The sequence below is a fragment of the Cetorhinus maximus genome, chromosome 2, assembly GCF_964194155.1.
Source record: "Cetorhinus maximus chromosome 2, sCetMax3.hap1.1, whole genome shotgun sequence".
Lineage (NCBI taxonomy): Eukaryota > Metazoa > Chordata > Chondrichthyes > Lamniformes > Cetorhinidae > Cetorhinus > Cetorhinus maximus.
In genome coordinates, this window is record NC_135880.1 from 136,245,613 (window position 1) to 136,268,112 (window position 22,500).

The 22,500-nt window shown below is 43.4% G+C and overlaps 1 protein-coding gene across 2 annotated transcripts in view; it reads left to right on the plus strand.

The window, feature by feature from the left end:
- Positions 1 to 205: 205 nt before the first annotated feature.
- Positions 206 to 22,500, plus strand: part of zcchc7 (zinc finger, CCHC domain containing 7) — a 329,245-nt gene continuing 306,950 nt past the window's right edge. The window contains exons 1-2 of one of the 2 annotated variants that reach the window (XM_078569904.1): positions 206 to 274; positions 4,685 to 5,373. In XM_078569904.1, coding sequence (XP_078426030.1) covers positions 4,704 to 5,373 — 670 coding nt within the window. In that variant the 5' untranslated portion in view covers positions 206 to 274; positions 4,685 to 4,703. Of the gene's footprint in view, positions 371 to 4,684; positions 5,374 to 22,500 lie in introns of both variants that reach the window. The other variant, XM_078569901.1, reaches the window with a different exon arrangement.

Consider the following 22,500-nt stretch of genomic DNA (forward strand, 5'->3'; position numbering starts at 1 on the left):
GGTAATCCAATAATGCTCTGTCAATTTGATGCATTAAAATGAAAAACGCGCCGCAGAGTAATTGCACGCATGCTTAAACAAGGTCACTGAAGGCATTTTGCGAAAGATTCAATCAAGGGAAAGTTCATAGTCGGCCAGCTTCAGTGAAGATTGGCGGCGGCTCTCTCTTGCCGATACAAACGCCGGGAAGGTTGTTGCTAGTTTTAGTCGGCCAGCTGTGATTGTCGAGTGACTGAATGTAGTGCTGCCGGCAGCTTGTTCCTGGTCGAAACAGGTTGGTTGTCCGCGGTGTAAAACTCTCCTTTAACAGGCTTTAAAACAACAGGAAACTCCTCGACGAAGGCTGGGGTGCCAACGTCAGAGAAGATAGGTATGTGTCCTAGGTGTCGGGCCGAATGAGGAGATGTTGGCGTCCCAGGGCCTTAGGACTACTTCAACTTTTTCCGCCGTTCCCAGATGAAGAGCCCCTCACGTGCTGATTTGCCGCGTGCGTGCGTGGACGCGCGCGCGCACCCATACATACATACATGGAGGGGCGCGCTTCCAGCACTTGGGGAGAGGGAGGCAATGGAGTTGTCATGTGCTGCTGAGTTGCCTATAATCCTGGAGTTGTAACTTCCAGGTGAGCTGGCTGATCTCTTCCTGATCTGGGTACTGATGTATGTTACCCACAGGAGTGGTCAGTCAGCTAGTCTCCCTGGGCCAGGAGACAGCGTTACTCTGCAGGCATTTGGTTTCGGGTTACATTTTGTCGCCCAGATGAGAGGTGCTGCCATGTCTCATGGCATTTTGCCACGGTCTGTCTGATTGAGGTTAATGGACCGTTTGTTTTGGGAGAGGAGAGTGTCAGGAATGTCCGATATCATAGAATTGTTACAGCACTGAAGGAGGCCATTTGTCCCATCACTTCTGCACCAGCGCTCCAAATGAGCAGTTCATCCAGTGCCATTCTCCTGCTTTCTCCTTGTAACCCTGCACATTGTACCTTTTCATTTAACAGTCTAATTTCCCTTTGTCTGCCTTGATTGAACCTGCCCCCAACACATACACTCAGGCAGTGCATTTCAGTCCCTAACCACCCATTGTGTGATTTTTTTTTTCCTTGTATCGCCTTTGCTTCTTGTGCCAATTACTTCATATCTAATCATTTATGCAGTAGCTGTAGGGAGCAAGATATATTGGAGAAGTTGGGAATGTTTTCCTTGTAGAAGAGAAGGTTGAGAGGAGATTTGATAGAGGTATTCACAATCATGAGTTTAATAAAGCATACAGTATCCTGGGTTTTATTAATAGGGGCATAGGGTACAAGAGCAAGGAGGTTATGTTGAACTTGTATAAGTCACTAGTTCAGCCTCAGCTGGAGTATTGCATCCAGTTCTGGGCGCTGCACTTTAAGATGTGAAGGCATTGGAGAGACTACAGACAAGATTCATGAGAATGGTTTCTGGGAGGAGGAACTTCAGTTATGGAGATAAATTGAAGAAGTTAGGACAGTTTTCCTTAGAGAAAAGAAGGTGAATTGATAGAGGTATTCAAAATCATGAGGTGTCTGGACAAAGAAGATAGGGAGAAAATGTTCACAATCATGAAAGGATTGAGAATGAGGGGGCACAGATTTAAAGCAGTTAGTAAAAGAAGTAATAGTGATATGAGGAAAAACTTTTTCATGCAGCTAGTGGTTAGGGCCTGGAATGCTTTGCCTGAGAGTGGTGGAGGCAGGTTCGGTTGAAACATTCAAACCAGAGTTCAACTGATCTGAAAAGGAAGAGTGTGCAGGGTTATGGGGAGAAGGTGGGAGAATGGAACTAGGTGAGTTGCTCATTTGGAGAGCTGGTGCAGACACGATGGGCCAAGTTACCGCCTTCTGCGTCTTAACAATTCTGTGATGAGGGGTCCTGGACAGAGTAGATAGGGAAAAGCCATTCCCACAGTTAGAAGGATTGAGAAAGGGAGGGCACAGATTTAAGATATTTGGTAAAAGAAGCAATGGAGACATGAGAAACTATTTCACGCAGCAAGTGGTTAAGATCTGAAATGTGCTGCCTGAGAGTGTGGTAGAGGCAGGTTCAGTTGAGGCATTGAAGAAGGGAATTGCATTATTATCTGGAAATGAAGAATGTGCAGGGTTATGGGGAGAAGGCAGGGGAATGGCACTAGGTGCATTACTCATTCGCAAAGTCAGTGCAGACACGACAGACCAAATGGCCTCCTGTGCTCTAATGATTCTGAGAGCCTTTCCAGCACCTCTTGTGAAAGAGGTTGAGGAAATGGCATGGCACGAGCTGTCCTTTTGGCTTACTCCAGTGATGGACTTCTGGTGATTATGGACCCCATTGACTTGTGGAAGGTGTGCATTTGCCAGCAGGTTTAGTCTGTTGGGAAGCTGTGCCATGTAATTTGAACCTTCTTAGGAAAATTCCTTCTGTGCTGTTCCAGACTGCGCAGAATTGCTTCTGCACACTTCTCTTCCTTGCCTTCATCTCCGTCCTGGCGTGTCCTCTTACGTCTGGCTCAGGCTTTTTGGGACAACACACACCTCTGGTATCTGGGAATCTTTTGAGGCCTCACTGAGGAAGCCTGGCTGGCAAACTGCAAAGAACCTGACAGCAAAGTCATGGCTGCCCTAGAGCTTTGGATAAGATTGCTCCAAGTGCTGTCCTACAGGGGCTGGGTGCTGGTTGTAAACCAACTGGTGGCTACTATGCTACAATACTAGTTGGTCACTTTGATCCCTCCCCTGACTTTGTCACCATGATTCAGAGGAAGCTTATCGACTCCTGGGACAAAAGGAAATATTGTTTTTTTTTGCTGAAGTTCTGAGACTCCTGCTTAAGTGGATGTGCACACCCTGGTGTGACTTTGCATGCAGTTTGCAACTTACTGCCTTCAGTCCCTGCAGGTTGAGGATGCTCCAAAATGGTATGCTCTGGCTACTCTGCAATCAGTACCTTTGCGTGGCTGGCTTGGGTGACGTGTCTGATGGGCTGTGAAGATAATCAAAGTCAGGTGGACTAAATGGTTGCAGGGTGGGTTGAATGCCTCTAGAGGCAATAATGCATCAGCTGTCCTGGCACCATGCATTGTCCGCATCCAAAGCCATCCAGGTGTTGAAGGTCAAGCTTGGCCCTGACTCTGCTTGGTGCCTTGAGGAAGCTCAGGAGCATGAAGAGATCCTGCCTCATCTTGCCTCCATTTGGATGGAATTACTCATCAGTTCAAAGCCCTGAAACTTCCCTTGAGAACCTGCACCACGTAACTTAAACTTTCTCATGGAAATTCCTTCTGTACTATTCCAGACTGCGTGCAGAATTGCTCCTGCACACTGCTTTCTTCCTTGCTTTTGTCTCCATCCTGGTGTGTTCTTTTGTGTCTGGAAGAAGGGGGTGGCCTAATGGAAACCATTTTACTCCTTGCACAATTGGATGACTTGAAGTGGAGATTTGTGAAGTGCAGCCCATGGCAGGTGTTAAGAGCGGGAGCGTCTCCTGGTCAGCTAGAACCTGCAGAAGGCAACAGCAAACCACTTCAGTACTTTGCCAAGCATTAACCATGGACCATAGGCATGGCACCTGAAAATAGAAAATGGTGCCTTAAAAATAACACATGCTGATTCTTGTTTGGCCTTGGCACAACCCAGTGTCACCTTGATTGGTCCATCAAAATATGCCTGGGTGTGTGTATTTATTTTGAAGGTGTTTGGGGTGGAGAGGAGAAAAGGGATTTAAAACCTCTAGAGGGTCCCAGTAGGTTGGCCTTTCTATTTCTTTACTGTTCTCTTTCTCTCTGTCCCGATCTGTCTCTGTCTTTTGACTTCTATCTTTTTCTGCTGTTACGTGATTTTTCTCCCTTTCTGTGTCTTTGTTCCCCAGATCTCCTTGCCTGTTGGCTCTTTCCGATGTCTCTTCACATTTTTGGTCGTCATTCTTCTGGCATCCGACTTTCACCTCCTCTGTTAGTCCCCATCTGCTGCTGCTTATCTCACTCTTCCAGTTCCACCTGAACTGTTCACTCCGTTTCTGTCTGTCATCTCCATTGTTTCTCTCTGCTGCCCGCAGGTGCTAAACGATGTTGTTGGGGTGGACTCCCAAAGGCAAAGAACAAGGTAGAGCTGGCAAAGTTGCAAAGAAAGATACGTATTAGGGTGACACGCACCACCCGGGTTCAGAATAAAGTGGCAAGGCCACCAGCAGAGGAGTAGCCATAGCAGTTACAGCCAAAGAAGGAGCGCCAGGAAGCCAGGAGAAACTGAGGAGGGAAGAAGACAGCATGAGTAAAACTTGAAGACCAGGGTCAAACACATCTTGGTTGTGGAATTTGCATTGGTAGTATAAAATTTAAGCAATTCAGACCAGGAAGAGGAAAATTATCGTCCATCATCTTTTTCTCAATAGAGTATGTTTTTAATGTCCAAAAAAAATGTTATACAAAATAAAAGCGTAGAAAGCCTATTTTGTGTTAACATGATCAAATTTACAACTGAATGATCAGTTTTATCTTAATTTCTTTATTAAATCTTTTACTTAAAGGTTTTAGTCTCTCCCTAGAATCTGAGCTTGGACTTAATACTTCTGCCAAGAGCTGTTGACGCAAGACTAATTTTGTTAGTTGCATTTAGTCAACTCACCAAGTGCAAGGCTTCCAACCATATCTATTTGTTTTAGAACTTTTGTTTCTTTTTATGCAGGATTTTTTTCCCTTTCGCAATGTTTGCTGGTTATGAAGATTTAGAGGCCTATGAGGATGAGCTGTATCGTGAGGAGTCTTCCAGCGAGACAGAGATAGACAGTGATGTGGAGTTCCAGTTATACAGTCAAGTGCACTATGCAAACAACCTCTCTAGAGTGAAGATAGACAGAGAGTTGGGCACAGCCTCTTTGGTTATCCAGACTGCTACAGTTGAAGACAATATAAAATTGGCGGAAAGAACAAAAAGTGCAATTGTTATTTCTGATAGTGAGGTCATTGTCACTTCAGATAGTCCTGATGTCATTATTTTGTCAGACACTGAAGATGATGACAGTGTATATGCCTTCAAGGGGGTTAAACCCTTCAAATGTGAGGTCAGTGAAAGAAAAGATCAATCCAAAGTGGAGCCTGCACAAGAAGCAGCCAGATCTGCCCATCGTCTGGCACCCAGTATGAATAGACTGACTCAACTGCAGAAATTGTCTCAGTGTATGGGCAGCTCCAGTCTGTGCAGAAAGTCTCCACAGACCCAAGGGATGACACTGATAGAAGGGAATGAAAGTTCAGGAGCAGAGGAGGATGGAAAAATTGAGAGTTGGATGGTGCTGGGGCATGATCAGGAAGAAGAAAATGATGACAACATCCAGCTCAACATTGTAAGCTGTGGAACACTGAGAAACGAAGAAGGTAGGAATTTTGACAGTGTATCAGATTATATACCAAAGTGTGGCAAATATTTCTGCATGGTGAACTAAGGTAACATTTCTCTGCTTTGATAACCCTAAAATCTTTTCTTCAGATTTTATTTTCTTCAAGTCTTTTCTGCCTGTTTAATAATCCCAAAATGCTGACTCCCTCCAGTTGTAGTGTGAAGTATATTATCTCCTCAACTTGCCAGAAAAAAAGAATGGAATGTTTTGCAAGTTATAACAATGTGATGTCAGCCTTGAATTATAATTACAAATTAAATATAATGTAAAAACCCAGCAATAATGAAGCTTTTTCAAATCTGGTATTTCAGAATAGATAAAGCTAAACTGCAAGAAATGCACGAAATGACGTACAAAAGATTTTAAATGATCAGGAGCATTGCCTGAGCTAACTGCCAGTGCATTTATTTGGACAATTCCTTTAACTGTATTTGTTAGATTATTTGAGGTAATCAGATTATACCCTGATATGTTGATGTGTTGGTACTAGTTCAGGGCCCATTTTATTGACTTGGACTAGATGTGAAAATGCCTTGGCCAATGAAAACATTTGACACCTGGTACGGGTGGTATATAATATCAGCTAACATTTCACTGCATTATTAAGGGATTTTTTTTTATTCATTCAAGGGGTGTGGGCTTTGCTGGCAAGGCCAGCGTTTATTGCCCATCCCTAATTGCCCCTGAGACGTTGCTCGCATTGTTAGGGAAATGGTTGTGTAATAGTGATATTAATAGATGAGTAATTGGAGACCTGGACTATAATTCAGTTTGAGAATTTGAATTCAGTTAAAAAAAATTGGAAATAAAAAGCTGAGAAATTGGATTGTCATAAAATCCCAACTATTTCACTAAAATCCACAGGATAGGAACCCTTCTGTCCTTACTTCATCCAGCCTATATAGTGATTCCAGTCCCACACCAGTATAGCTCTTTACTTCCTGCTGAAGTGACCAAGCAAGCTAATCAGTTGTACCAAACCACTCTCTGTGTCTTCTTTTAAGACTACCACCTTTACAGGGCAACTAGGGATGGATAATAAATTCTGGCCTTGCCAGTGATATTCAAAATGTTACACTAGAACTGTAGTGTTAGTATGAAATTATTATGATTTTGAGCATCACCAGAGTAGCTTGCTTGGTCACTTCAGCAGGAAGTAAAGAGCTATACTGGTGTGGGACTGGAATCACAATACAGGTTGGATGAAGCAAGGACAGAAGGGTTCCTATCCTGTGGATTTTAGTGAAACAGTTGCGATTTTATGGCAATCCAACAACTTCTCAGCTTTTTATTTCCAATTTTTTTAACTGAATTCAAATTCTCAAACTGAATTATAGTCCAAGTTGCCTATTAATATAATTAGTACACAAACGTTCCCCTAACAATGCTGAGAAACTGTAGTACCACAATTGTATGAGCATGGCAAAGCTGCATTACTTCTGGACTACAGTTGTGGTACAAATTCAGGTTAAGAGTGATTAGAAGTCAGAAATCTCATATGGTCTCTGCAGATGATGGATGATAAATTTTAATATATACAATAGAAACTTTACTTATGCATGGTGCTTCCCATCTGCCCATTCTCACTCTGTATAGCATTTCTATATCATATTTTGACACCATAACTGTGTTTCAATTTTTATGTCACGTATACCATTTTTTTCCTACTCAGTTTAAATATTCCAACTGTTTAATTCAGAATTATTAATGGCTGTTCAAATTTATTAATTGATGTAAACCCATGCACTGTTTTCTCAAAAAGGAAAAGGTGAACCAAAAATTATCCTATTTTTAAATGCATTTATATTGATTTTTACTTGAAGGCATGCACTTCTCTCAAAAGCTTGAGATTTTAAGTCAGACTTTTCTCAGTGTTATAGTTCTTGTTAGCTGATAGGAGATATTGTGGTCTTAGCGTGTGCAGGGCTTATAGTTCCCCAGGTCACATCAGTGCAATTCTCTTAGTCCAAGTGAAAAGCTGGGTTTCTTCATCTTCTAACAGGATTCCTGAATTATTATGTTTATCCAAACAGGCTGTAGAATGAATGTTCAATTTTATTCAGGTGTAACTATTAAATAACAGCCATTTAATTGTGTACGAAATTAGTTTACTTTAGACAACCAGCAAAGAAGATGTTTAATTATGTTTGGCGATAAAAATAAGAGTGGAAAAATAAAAAGTCAGTTGTGTGTTTTTGTTTATATATCAAAATGTGGAAGTGATTTGTACGTAGAGCATTATTTTTCTTAGAGAAAAATTGAATGTACAGTAGCTTATTATTTCAGTTTGATTTTCCAAATGATTTTAAAACGGAAGATGAATTTGAACTATTGTGTTGGACTTTGTTTTTTCTGTACGTACCTTCGTTCTTCATGACAAGCTGCTGTCTGTGCCAATCATATATATACCTCACTAATCTTCATTTTGCCTCAGTAATATAGTAAAGCATTTTCTTTTTCCTAGCCCAATGGATGCTCACTGTACGAGCACTGATATTTGTAATCCCTGACCTCTTACAGTTGAGTGAAAATTCAGGAAATGTATGAAGAAACTGAGTTTTTGTTTCAATGAAAACCTTAAAAAAAACCTATGAAATTTAGAAAAAATTGGGACTCACATCAAGATTGACCATTCACAGAGGAATTCCTGTTTGTAATTCTACCCCACCCCACCACTTTCGTAATGATGAAAAAATTGTTGGCAGGACCAAGTATTTTTTGGGTGTGGAAACAGAAATTTACATAATGTGATCAACGGTGTGATGTGGAAGGTAAAAACAAAAAAAAAAAGAGGCACCAGACCTTGGAACACTAGTAAGATGTAGCCAACAAAATCATTCATGTGTTTATCACAATCTTCAAGAAATTATTCAAAACAGGAGTAATGCCTGAGTAAGCTAAAAACCCAAGAGCCTTATCCAGTGAGGATAAAGTATAAGAGGAGATCATGAAGAGGAAATAATGAAACACCTGAACAGGAATAATATGAAGGTATTTGCATTGGTTTATGGAAGGAGGATTTGTCCAACCAATTTATTGGTGGATCTTCAGTGAAATGACAGCTCCCATTGACAATGGAATCACAGAATTGTTACAGTGTAGAAGGAGGCCATTCCATCCATCGTGTCTGTACTGGCTCTCTGAGCATTTTAACTTAAGTGCCAATCTCCCTTTTCCGTGTAACCCTGCGCATTGTTTCTATTTAAATAATCATCCCATGCCCTCTTGAATCATCCCATGCCTCAGTTGAACCTACCTCCACCACGCTTCCAGGCTGTGCATTCCAAACCCTAAATACTCGCTGTGTGAAAAAGTTTTTTTCTCACCTGGCATTTGCTCCTTTTACAAAACACTTTAAATCTGTGCCCTCTGGTTCTCTATCCATTTACAAGCGGGAACATTTTTTCCCTATCTGCTCTGTCCAGGCCCCTCATTATTTTGAAAACTTCTATCAAGTCTCCTCTCAGCCTTCTGTCTAAGGAAAACAGCCCCAACTTCTCCAATCTTTCCTCATAACTGAAGTATCTCATCCCTGGAACCTGGAACCCGTAAACCTCTTCTTCACTCTTCTGGTTGTGATAGATTTAGATTTCAGCAAGATTTTTGATTAGTCCTCCTGGTAGGGAGGCATGTCTTTAAGATGGATTGAAAATTGGTTAAACCAGAGAAAGCAGAGACTAGTTTTAAACGTAGCTGTGTGAACATGGCCAGCAGTTACTAGTGGGGCGCCACAGGGATCAGTGATAGGATCATGACAATTTACCCTATAAATGACTTGGAGCTGAGGACAATAAACAAATTTGTCTGTTTGTAGATGACACCAAATTGCTGGTATTGTTGTTAAAACAAAAGGAATTAAACAAACCAAACAACAAAGGAGCTGAATAAGTTGGCTGATGAATGGTAAATTAGACTTAATGCTGATAAATGCAAGGTAATGAGACTTGGGAGGGGGGCATGGAATAAACAGTGGGAATATAAATTAAGTGGCTATGAGTTCTGGAGGCATTGGTGGATCTTGGGATATTGTGGAGTAGAAAATAATCAACCTGGCGGCAGTAAGGAAAGTTAACCAAACAAAGGAATCTGTAACAAGAGGGACAGAATACAAACCCCCGGAGAAATTTTTAAAAATTCATTCATGGGATGTTAGCGTCACTGACAAGGCCAGCATTTGTTGCTCATTCCTACTTGCCCTTGAACTGAGTGGATTGCCACACCTTTTCAGAGGGTATTTAGGAGTCAACCACATTGCTGTGGGTCTTGAGTCACATGTAGGCCAGACCAGGTGAAGGACAACAGATTTCCTTCCTAAAAGGACATTAGTGAACCAGATGTGTTTTTATTTAACTGACAATAGTTTCATGCTCACCATTACTGAGACTAATTTTTCAATTCGAGATTAATAATTGAATTTAAATGCCATCAACTGCTGTGGTGGGATATGAACCCCTGTCCCCAGAACATTAGCCTGAGCCTCTGGATTACTGGTCCAGTGACGTTACCATTACACCACTGTCTCCCCGCTGGCTATAGGAACACCCTCAGTACTGTTAGGAAAGGAGTTCCAGGATTTTGATCGAGTGACACTGAAGGGATAGTGATATATTTCCAAGTCAGGATGGTGTGTGACTTGGAGGAGAACTTGCAGGTGGCGGCGTTCCCATTCATCTGCTGCAGTTGTTCTTCTAGGTGGTAGAGGTCGTGGGCTTGAAAGGTGCTGTTGAAGGAGCCTTGGCGAGTTGCTGCAGTGCATCTTGTAGATGGTACACACTGCTGCCAATGTGCATCGGTGGTGGAGGGAAGTGAATGTTGAAGGTGGTAGATGAGGTGCCAGTCAAGCAGGCTGCTTTGTCCTGGATGGTGTAGAGGCTTTTGAGTGTTGTTGGAGCTGCATTTATCCTGGCAAGAGAGAGTATTCCATCACACTTCTGACTTGTTCTTTGTAGTTGGTGGACAGGCTTTGGGGAGTCAGGAAGTGAGTTACTCTCTGCAGAATTCCCAGCCTATGACCTGCTCTTATAGCCACAGTATTTCTATGGCTGGTCCAGTTTAGTTTCTGGTCAATGGTAACTCCAAGATGTTGATATTGGGGGATTCAGCAATGGTAATGCCATTTAATGTTAAGTGGAGATGGTTAGATTTTCTCTTGTTGGAGATGGTCATTGCCAGGTTGACACCTAATTTTTAGGTTTGCCTGGTGCTGCTCCTGGCATGCTCTCTGGCACTCTTCACTGAACCAGGGTTGATTTCCCCAGCTTGATGGTAATGGTAGAGTGGGGGATATGCCAGGCCATGAGCTTGCAGATTGCAGTTGTATACATTTCTGCTGTTGCTGATGGCCCAAAGTGCCTCATGGATGTCTAGTTTGAGTTGATAGGCCTGTTCGAAACCTATCCCATTTAGCACAGTGGTAGTGCCACACAAGATGATGAAGGGTACCCTCAATGTGATGACAGGACTTCGTCTCCATAAGAACTGGGTGATGTTCACTCCCACCAGTACTGTCACGGGCAGATAGGTAGATTGATGATGACAAGGTCAGGTAGTTTTTTCCCCCTTGTTGGTTCCCTCATCACCTGCCAAAGACCCAATCTAGCAGCTATGTCCTTTAGGACTTGGCCAGCTCGGTCAGTAGTGGTGCTACTGAGCCACTCTTGGTGATAGACATTGAAGTCCCCCGTCCAGGGTACATTCTGTGCCCTTGCCATCCTCCAAGCGTCGTTCAACATGGAGGAGTATTGATTCATCGGCTAAAGGGGGTATGATAGGTTTGACTTGCTGCCATGAGACTTCATGGGGTCCAGATGTGATGTTGATGACCCTTAGAGCAACTCCATCCTGACTGTATACCGTCATGCCGCCACCTCTGGTAGGCCTGTCCTGTTGGTGGGACAGGACATACCTGGGGATAGTGATGGTGGTGTCTGGGACATTGCCTGTAAGGTATGATTCCGTGAGTATGACAATGTCAGGCTGTTGCTTGACTAGTCTGTGGTATAGCTCTCCTAATTTTGGCATAAGCCCCCAGATGTTAGTAAGGAGGACTTTGAAGGGTCGACAGGGGTGGGTGTGCCTTTGTCGTTTCCAGTGCCTAGGTTGATGCTGGGTAGTCCGCCCAGTTTCATCTCTTATAGATTTCATAGTGGTTTGATACAACTGAGTGTCTTTCTAGACCATTTCAGTGGGCTTGGTAAGAGTCAACCACATTGCTGTGCATCTGGAATCACATGTAGGCCAGATCAGATAAGGACAGCAGATTCTCTTCCCTAAAGGACGTTCATGAACCAGATGGATTTTAAAGACAATTGACAATGGTTTTGTGGCTATCATTAGACTAGCTTTTAATTCTAGATTTATTAATTGAATTAAAATTCCACCAGTTGCCATGGTGGAATTTGAACCCTTGTCCCCAGAACGTTAGCCTGAGCCTCAGGATTACTAGTCCAGTGACATTACCCTCACATCACTGCCTCCCCCTGAAGGGCTAAAGAATAGTCGCAAGATTTTGACTGGTATGGCCACCCTGGAGTGCAGTGTAGCGTAGCATCCTTTTACTGCACAACAGCAAGGCATTGGAGGTACTGCAAAAAAAGGGCAACCAAGCTGACACCTAGATTAAGGCTCCTAAATGAAGAGGATGATGGAGACCTTGGAATAATTTCCTTTTGAGTAGAAGGCTCACGGGAGATATTGAAGTATTCAGGATTCTTAAGGGAAGCAATACATAGAACCCTGATGTTCAGGATTACTCCAAATTCTTAAACTGATGGACAAGGTTAGAAGAGGGAAGGTGCCTGGACAGTATGGGTTTAACTTCACACAGGCGGTGATGAACACCTGGAATGACTGAATGAAGGGAGATTTGGTAAATATTTGAGGGAGAGAGTGACTGATGTGGGTGGGTGTTATCTTAGGGGACTGACTCGATGTAGTTTTTTAAAGACAATTTTTCATTTCAGCAATTTGTTTATTAAAAAACATTGTTATAGTAGCAGAGATGGAGAGAGTAGGGTCTCTGTATTTGCTCCTCTTTTTATCTCTTCCCAATGCTGCCTGCTGGGGACATAAGCAAATTGCCTATGGCTCGGAATGACTGAGTACAAGGCGAAGAAGCAGAATGCAGTCCCTGTTATCAATATGTGGGGATGGTTCAAGCTGATATAATCTCAAAACAAATACAGCAGTAGTTAAAACAAAATTGGATCCATCTCCCCAACCCCAGTGGTTTTTATTTAAAAAAAGCATTACGTAAATTTTGTGCCATACCAGTATTAGGATTTCAGTCATAACAAGACATAACATAACTTAATGGGAGCAGTTGGAAAGTTAGGAGCCAGGGAAAGGCAGCAATGCAGCTTCAAATTGTGATAGGGAAAAGGGGATTTGAAGGAGCCAATCAGAGATGGAACCACCTAAGTGGTTTTAGGATTGCCTGCTAGTTTGGCTCTTTTGGTTTAAACCTTGTCATAAAAACATTATGGTTTGTTTCTTCACCCTAAAGGTTGCTGCAAATCTCGGCTGCACTAGTGCAGAAACACAGGTGTTGCATTGTTTGAGGTGTTATTCTTCAGATTAAACTGAGATCCCTTCTACCTATTCTGGTTGTTCAAATGAACAGTGAAGATTCCATGCCAGTAATGGAAGAAGATTAGGGAGTCTTCCAACATTTCTACCTCAACCAATGGCACATAAAAATAAATTGTCAGTTATTTTCATTATTTGTTGGATGTTGCTGGGTTAGAAAGTTGCACATTTCCCTACATCATAACAACCACTGTACTTCAAAAAGTAATTTATTGTGAGCTTGATATCGCTCGTGGATATTTTTGTCGAGATTAAAGGGCTCAAAACCAATAAGTCCCCAAGGATAGACATTCTATATACCAGGTGTTAAGTGTGAGTAGGAATAACTGAATTCAGTCAGTTATTTTGTGGAAGTCAATGAAATATGGGTTGATAACAAACCTATTTTGAAGAAAGGCTACAAACCAAACTGAGGTAACTCAATTAATCTTGTATAAGTAACTGGCAAAATAATGGAATTGATCATTAAGAGCAAACTTGAAAATTATCTGTGTGGAAATAACTTGGTAATTTATCACCCAACATGGGTGAAGAAGTGACAAATCCTCCTTGAGCAATCTCTTTGACATCTCTGAGAAAACAGCATGGTAAATGAATGCTGAAAAGTCCTATGATAGGATATACCATATGCCACCAGGCCCGGTGTTCGTTCATTTCACAGTTGGAGAATTTGGCAGTGTCATTGAATTTCATCCTGTCCCAAAAATATCAGAATCAGGACTGAGCAAGCTGGTTGGAGCTGGGAAAATGAGAGATATATTTAGCTGTTACAGTAAACTTCTTAGTTAATTCAGAAATCTCACAGAAGGAGAAAAAATGTGAGTATTCTGTATTATCCAGCAAATTTACTGTAAAAGCCATTTTACATTTGCACATCTCCACTGCCATGTCTGACTCTACCACTATCTTATTACTAAGATCAGATGGATCTGAGACCCCTCCCTACCTTCTGGTTACCTTGCTGGTTGGGGTTTAGAAGTTCACTGTCTTTGGTTGCTGGCTGGCCATGAAAGGGCAGAGCGATCCTGAGATTTGGGAGGATTGGAAAGGGTGCAGGGTTTTGACAGATTGCAGGGATGTTCCTGGGTTCGGACCACTAGGAGTGGAGTATGGAGTTTGGCAGAACTTGGGGAAGAGTCCAGGGGTGTGGCACAGCAAAGGAGGGGTCCAGGGCCTGGCAACATGGAGGAGGAGCAGTAGTTTGGGTAGGGGAGACACAGTAGAGCAGTCACTGCCACAATGGAAGCATTAAAAGTGGCCGCACTGATCAGAGTAGACCCCAGACACATGGCAATAAAAACAAAAAGTGCTGGAAAAACAGCAGGCCTGGCAGCATCTGTGGAGAAACAGAGTTTTACGTTTTGAGCCCATATGACTCTTCTTTAGAGCACATATTGTGGGAACCTGTCTTGACCGTGCTCAGACCTTTCTGAGAAAACCTTTTCCTAGGTTTACCACAGCGTACGGTCAATTTTATGAAAGACCTATGTTCAGTATTGTTTAATTCTTTTGTTATATAAATGTTACTTTTGCTGCTAGGCAGAATTTAAAATAGTATGGTTGCTAAATTTGCTGCTGATACAAAGATAGGTAGTAAAGTAAGTTGTGAAGAGGACATAAGGAGGCTACAAGGGGATGTAGGCTAAGCGAGTGGGCAAAGATCTGGCAAATGGAGTATAGCGTGGGAAAATGTGAAATTGTTCATTTTGGCAGGAGGAATAGAAAGGAAACATATTATCTAAATGGGGCAAGATTACAGATCTCTGAGATTCTGGGTGTTTTCCAGTGCATGAATCACAAAAGGCTAGTGTGCAGGTACAGCGAGTTATTAATCCTGGAACTCCCTCCCTAACAGCACTGTCGGTGTACCTACATTACATGGACTGTAGCAGTTCAAGAAGGCAGCTCACCACTACCTTCTCAAGGGCAATTAGGGATGGGCAATAAATGCTGGGCCAGCCAGCTACGCCCACATCCCACGAATGAATAAAATAAAATTATAGAATATTATCGATTATTGCGAGGGGAATTGAATATAAAAGTAGGGGGGTTATGCTTTGGTTATACAGGACGCTGGTGAGACTACATCTGGAGTATTGTGTGCAGAATTGGTCTCCTTATTTAAGGAAGGGTGTAAATGCATTAGAAGTAGTTCAGAGAAGGTTTACTAGACTAATACCAGAAATGGATGGGTTGTCTTTAAGGAAAGATTGGACAGGCTAGGCTTGTATCCGCTGGAGTTTAGAAGTGTAAGAGGCGACTTGATTGAAACATATAAGATCCTGAGGGTTCTTGACAGGGTGAATGTGAAAAGGATGTCTCCTCTTGTGGGAGAATTGAGAACTAGCGGTCACTGTTTAAAAATAAGGGGTCGCCCATTTAAGACAGAGATGAGGAGAAATATTTTCTGAGGGTAGTGAGTCTTTGGAACTCCCTTCCTCAAAAGGCAGTGGAAGCAGCGTCTTTGAATGTTTTCAAGGCAGAGATAGATTCTTACTAAGCAAGGGGGTGAAAGGCTATCGGGGGGAGGTAGGCGGGATTACAGGCTTCTCCATGGTGCAAGTTGCCATTGAGTGCGATCACTTTGCATTGTGGGAGTGATATGTCAACTCTGAGATGTACTGCAAACGAAAGAGATTCCACTCCCTCAACCACCATCTGGTGTTTGACCATATGGAGAGAATGCTGGTTATCTTTGTAGCAGTCATGATGCTTTTGTTCTCTTACAATCTCCTGTGCCATCTGTATTTGACCCACCATAGCAAATCAGAGGGTAGTTACGGGTGGCAAGGACTACCTTTTGATGACGCGCTTCATGACACCCGGTGGCGACTTGCGCACAAATGGAGTTGCCTGGATGAGTGCAGCTCCAACAACACTCTAGAAGCCGGATACCATCCAGGACAAAAGAACCCGCTTGATTGACACCCCATCCACCACCTTAAACATTCACTGTCTCCACCACCGATGCACAGTGACAGCAGTATGTACCATCTACACAATGCACTTCAGCAACTTGCAAAGGCTCCTTCGATAGCACCTTTGGAACCTGCGACCTCTACCACCTGGAAGGACAAGGGCAGCAGATGCATGGGAACACCACCACCTGCAAGTTCACCTCCAAGCCACACACCTTCCTGACTTGGAAATATATCACTGTTTCTTAACTGTCGCTGGGCCAAAATCCTGGAACTCCCTTCCCAACAGCACTGTGGGTGTACCTACACCACATGGACAGCAGCAGTTCAAGAAGGCAGTTCACTACCACCACCTCAAGGGCAAATAGGGATGGGCAATATATGCTGGCTTAGCCAAAGACACCCACATCCTGTGAACATATAAGTTTAAAAAAAACATGGACAGCATGCATGCAGTGAAAGTCATGCAGCTACCCAAAATGGGACCAAGCACATCATTGGCATGCTGAGACAATTCTTCAGCTACTTGGACCGCTATGCAGGTGTCCTGCAGTGCTTGGCAGAGTGGGTGTCAAGATTCGTGGTGGTCTGCTGCACAGCTTCGCCATGAGGATGCAACACTTGCACCAGCTCTATGGTGAGTAGCTGAGGAGCACAGGGAGGAAGAAGTGGATGGGAGGAGGTAACAAATATTGCCCCATTCTGACTGGGCTGCGACACCAGTAACCCCTGTTCCGCATTCACTATCAGTCTCACACCTTGCCTTCCATCAGTGGCTGACCATCAGTATCTGCTTGGCCACAATGCAAAAGCCACAACAAAATAAACATTCCAAACCAAACTTTTCAATAAAACCATGCCATTTTGTATACAAGTGTACAATGCTTGTCATTCCCTTAGTGCATGTTTTCTGTGTACCTTTGCCTGTCTTAGTACTTCTACACAGTAATATCCCAGTGATTGCAGCATGGCTGGCGGAAGGCTACTGATTTTCAGTGGGGGAAACTATAGATGGCCTTGCAGGACGATGTAGAGCAGTTCTGGGCCTAGGAAACCCAAATTTGGACTGCAGCACCATGGCACTGGTGGCAACAGCCTGAACTTGGTGGCTGACAGGCAACAGCAAAGGCACTGGCGGAGTGGTTTGGGTGGAAGGATGAATGCTGTCATCCGAAGAGAGGGCACCAGGTTCGTGCTCCATGGAATCAATGCCATTCCCCTCTGGAGCAGCACCTAAGCAATCCTAGCAATCTGTTGGAGGACAGATTGCTAAACTGCTGTGACACCAGGTCTGCCTCTTTGAATTGGCATCACAATCATGACGGCAGCAAGCTGAGCTTGCAAGGCAAAAGACTGAGCTTCCACTGCAGCACCCAAACATTGGATGGCTTCTGCTTGTAATGCAGTGGAAGCTGTTTGATCTGCAAGTGTGCTAATCGAGTTGGCCACCACTTCCAAGCTGCAAAGAATTAACTTCAAGCTCTGCGCAAAGCCCGGTATAAAGTTGGTGCTGGACTCCCACGCCCCTTGACAATGCAAGCAGGCTTGCTGGTAGATTTGCCAATGCACCAAACGTTTCATTGTGGATCCACAACAATCTTTGCCCTGCCCCTCCCATTGGAGTGCTCCCCTGATTCTTTTGCAGCACAGTTGGAACCTGTGCTTCTCTAGTCCACTGCTCTGGCTGCAAGCTATTCATGCCTGGGGCAGGATTTTTCAGTTGGCGTGCAGGGGTGGGCCTGACACGCCGATGCGTAAAATGATGCACGATGACGTTGGGTGTGCGTCCCGATGTCATCGCGCTGAATAGCGATGTTTCGTTTGGCAGGAACGTGCCGGAGTCTGCTGCACACCCGCCGATATGTAAGTGGCCTATTAAGGCCATTAAGGATCTAATTAAGGTGATTGTGAATGCTGCCCGTCCAACCTTAAGGTTGGCAGGCGGGCGGCAAGTGGCCTTCGCGTTTTTTAGGAAACCTCATCCACGAGCGGGATGAGGTTTCTGAAAGCTTTTATTAAATAAATTTTAAAATTTTCATCAACATAAAAACATGTCCCATCTCATGTGACAGTCAATTTCCCAGAGGCAGCTCCGAGTGATTGAAGCGCTCTTTTGCGCGCACGTGCGAAAGAGCGCTGGCCCCAACTCTTCCTCCTCCCCCGGCCCGCGCAGGTAGTGGCGCTACCGCTTACGCCTTACGCTGGGCAGGCCTTAATTGGCCCGCCCGTGTAAAATGGCGGTGTGGAGCCGATCACAGGCGGCGAACGGCTCCACGACCGCTCCCAATGAGCCCACCCACTAACTGAAAAATTCTGCCCCTGGTATCTCAGCATTTACAGATTCCCCCTCTGTGCTATCCTATTTGAGCTGGTGGCTGAGAGTGTGAAATCGAGTGACTTTGTTTCTCCACTGTTCTCCACTCTTCAATCAGTTGCTCCTGCACCAGTGCCTGGCCAGATGCTGGTTCTTAGGTATCTGAAAGGGGAAAAACAGAAGGTTAGAGTTGTGTTAAGGGGAGAGGAAGAAAGCAAGAGGTGCATGCTTACATCATCTGTAGCATGTAAATTGAGAGATTATGGGACGAGGGGGAAGTGGGATGTGATAAGGAGGATTATGTATGAGTATACCCTCACCCTTGATGGTTTCGTCGCTGCAGATGGCCACGGCCAGAGCAGTGGCTGCTGTCACGATGCCATGCATTGTCGTCTTCATGAGCATAAGGACATTCCTTTTTCCCCCCTACCCACCCATGTTAGATCCTGCTGCCTCCAGTTAAATATCACCTTGTCCTGCAAGAGAGAGGGAATTGTGTCAATGAGTGTGGTGTAATGTGTTTGGGTAATGTGGCAGTTATGGCTGAATAGCTGACAATGTGTGAACTGTGAAGTGTAGTTGTTAGGTTTGCAACAGTGTAAGTGTGTGATGTTGAGATGAAGCCATGAATATTAGGTTTGAGTTGTGATTGATACAGATTTTTGCTAGATGAGTGGCCATGCGATGCATTGAGCAGTGTGTGCGGCTTATGGTGATGTTGGTGGGATATGGCATTTGAAAATATACACACTGACATTGACAATTGAGAGTCATTGAACCTTTTGAGGCACTGCATCCAGGTCCTCTGGATTTGATTTGTGGCATTGACCACCAGAGGCATCTGATCCACTGCCTTCATGGAGTTTGGTTTTAGGACCTACTGACCCCTGCGGCTAGATACCATCTCTTCACCTCCTCCTTCAAGGCATTCATTGCAGTGTCCGAGACCCTTGGAGCATACTATCTCTTTCATCACAATTCACTCTTTTTCCTGCTCAAACTCTCTTCCACAGACAGTTATAATACTGTAAGCAAGAATGTGCTTCTTCTTTAACTCCTTTAAGAGGTGCAGCCTGGCTTTAAGTAGTGCAGGTTAACTTTAAGTGTACTAGCTTTGCACCAACTTGGGACCTCTGTTGAGGCATGCACCCAGTCAACGTCACATCTAGTGCGTACAGCAATCATGCAAATTAACAGTCAGCACGATCCCCACTATGTTTTCGAGGGTTATTGGATTTTTCCTCCTGCATATCTCAGTGAGGGTTCTTCATTCTGATTGGTTGAGGAGAAGCGTTGCTTGTCCTGTAGAGGGTGCTCTGGGGTTTCAAACATTCAATGACTGTAAATTACCACCTAAAAGGCCACAAAACATTTGGACTTATGTAAGCAAAATGAATGGGGAGCACTGTTCCTGACCACTAACTGCAAATTCCAGGCCAATATGTTTTCATGCTGAGCACCATAAAAACTTACTCCTATTTTTAGTTTGTAACTTGTTTTCTTGATGTGAAATGTCAGAAAAAGAAATTTTCATGGTACCAGCAGGGAGAAGGCTAAAGGCCAACACTGAAGCTGGAATGGCATGTATAACGATCAGATTATATTCAGTCAACTATTGTTGAGTATAGAATCAAGAATGATTATAGCACAGAAGGAGGCCATTCAACCTGTCGAGTATATGCCAGCTTTTCCGCAATGGCAGTCTAACTAGTCCCACTAATTTTGCCCTTTACTCACAGCCCTGCAAGCCTATTCCCTTCAGGTGCTTATCCAATTCCCTTCTGAAAGTTATGATTGAATATCCCTCCCCCATCCTTTCTGGTAGTGCAAATCCGATCGTAACCATTCATTGCATGATAAAAATGTTACACTGTTGCCTTTGGTTCTTTTGGCAGTGACTTTAAATCTGTGTACTCTGGTTCTTGTTCCTTCCACTGATGAAATCAACTTCTGTCTTATTTGTCTGAACCCCTCATGATTTTGAACATCTCTGTCAACTCTCCTCTCAATCTCTTGCTTCTTTCAGTCTTAGCTAGCGATAAACAAGCTCCCTACTAAGAAGCAGCTGTAGTTAGTTAATTAGGTAGCTAGTTAGAACTGGTTCCCTAGCCAGCAGGGCTTGACTCTGGTCTTTACAATTTCAGCTAGTATAAATAAAGGAGGTTTTGCAAATGCGCAAAGGTGCAGCTTGACTGAGTGCAGAGAGATAGAGTGCTAAACTCTGGGAATTTGGTAAGTGAGGGAGGAGGTGCTGTTCTGATCTTTTACAAAAAAAAAAGGAATGGCCCAAGAGAGGAAGCCGGAGGCTGCAGTATTTAAGAGCTGAAGCCCAAAGCCATTAATTACAGGGATGAAAAATTTCCGCCATTTGGCAGAATTCTGACTTTTGGATCATGGAATTCCACCCTTTTGATTTTTTTTCTGACCTCTGCCTCTCCTAGGCCACCATCTCCTTCAACGTGGACAAAGCTGTGAGGAGAGAGTCTCAGCGTGGAAAAGCTCTGCCAGGCCAGGGTTTTCATCTCTTATCCCAGTGGGAGGGCTGCTGCTGGTCGCTTGGTGAAGCCACGGGGTCTGGCAGGGGTTGGGGGAGGGAACAGCTGAACTTGAGCCTGATGTGGAAGTCTTTTTTTTTGTCTGGAAGGCTAGGAAACAGTGGCTGCAACTGGTGTAAATGAAGGTGTGTCAAAATTGGGAATTCCCAAAGTTAGCAAGGTAGATTCTGCACTGTGCATTATTAATTGATTTACCAGGTCAACATAGAGTGAGGTGTTTAAACTTGTGCACTGGAAGGGAATGTGCGAAGGTTGATGACCCCTGACCTCCAACAAGAAAAGAAATTACGGAATTCTTTGCTGTATTAAAAATGCTCATAAAACACGAGCATATTTTCCTCATGCAGTAAAATGTTATACTGTAATTAGCTTTAAAATGTAAGATGTTGCAATACTTGCCCAATGCAGAAAAAAGAAAAAGCTCACAATACTGAAGAATCTTTCTTAAACAATGAAAAGCCAACACATTGAGAATCAATATTGAGTTATTGTGGAAAGTGTTATTCATTAATCAAAGTACTTTAAAGAAACAGTTTAAGAACAACCTTGTTTAGATTAATTAGTATTTTAAAATTAATTTGATAAGTTGCCGCTGCTGCTAATTAGAATGATATGTTTTTTGTTTGAATTCTTCATTGAATCAAGTCTGAATGAGAGTCCTTGCAAAATAGGATAAAACTGACTTGTTAAAGGACATGCACTGAATGCTTTGCATTGTTTGCATTGAATGCTGAAGTCACTTGGTGATTTTGTACAAATGCATTGGTCCACAGTTTTGTTGGTAATGGAAGGTAGACAAGGGGAAAACTATTGTTTCTATCCACTTAAGTCCAATAATTCCACTCATTTGAAGTGGCCTAGAAGCATTTCATTCACTACAGATCATAAAAAGAGCTATAATTACATGACCTATTGTCACAAAAAAATGGAAGACCTTTTTGTCTTCTGTCACACTCATCTCTGTAATTAGGTGAGCAGTAGTGATTGGTTGGTAAGTTTTTTTTCCTATCTAAACTGGGGCAGTAGTATTGCCGAGATACAAGTATTGTATTAAATTTATTGTGTAGTTGGTTAAACCCTGGATAATTGTTGAGTGCTATTTCTAAACTTGAAACCTAATTAGTTTAATAAACCATAATAAAGATGGCAGGGCAGGTGATGTGTTGCAGCTGTAGCATGTGGGTACTGTTGGACACCAATGTGATTCATGACAATCCCACCTGCAGCAAGTGCATGCAGCTCAATGAACTTTAGCTGAGAATTGATGAGCTGGAACCCAAGGTTTGGATACTGTGACAAATTGTGGTGAGTGAAAGTTACCTGTACACTTTGTTCTAGGAGGCAGTCACATCCCTTGGGTTAGGTTCTTCAGGTTTGGTCTGTGGTCAGGGACAGAGGAATATGACTGGAAGAGAGGCAAGTATGGGGAATCTAGAAGTTGGCAATGGAGGAGCCGCAGCCCTTGCAGTTGCCCAACAGGTTCAATGTTCTTGCAGCTTGTGTGGGCGAGACCAGGGACTTCAGGGAGGATGAGCACACTGACCGCAGCACTGATATTGGGGGCCATTCAAGTTGGGGGAGTGAAAAGGAATGTAGTTGTACGAAACAGTGCAGTTAGGGAGATATATACTGTTTTCTGCAGCCGAGGATCATGAGGACTGAAGGCTGTATTGCCTGCCCAGTGCCAGGGTTTAAGGACATTTCCTCGGGGATGGAGAGGAACTTGGAGG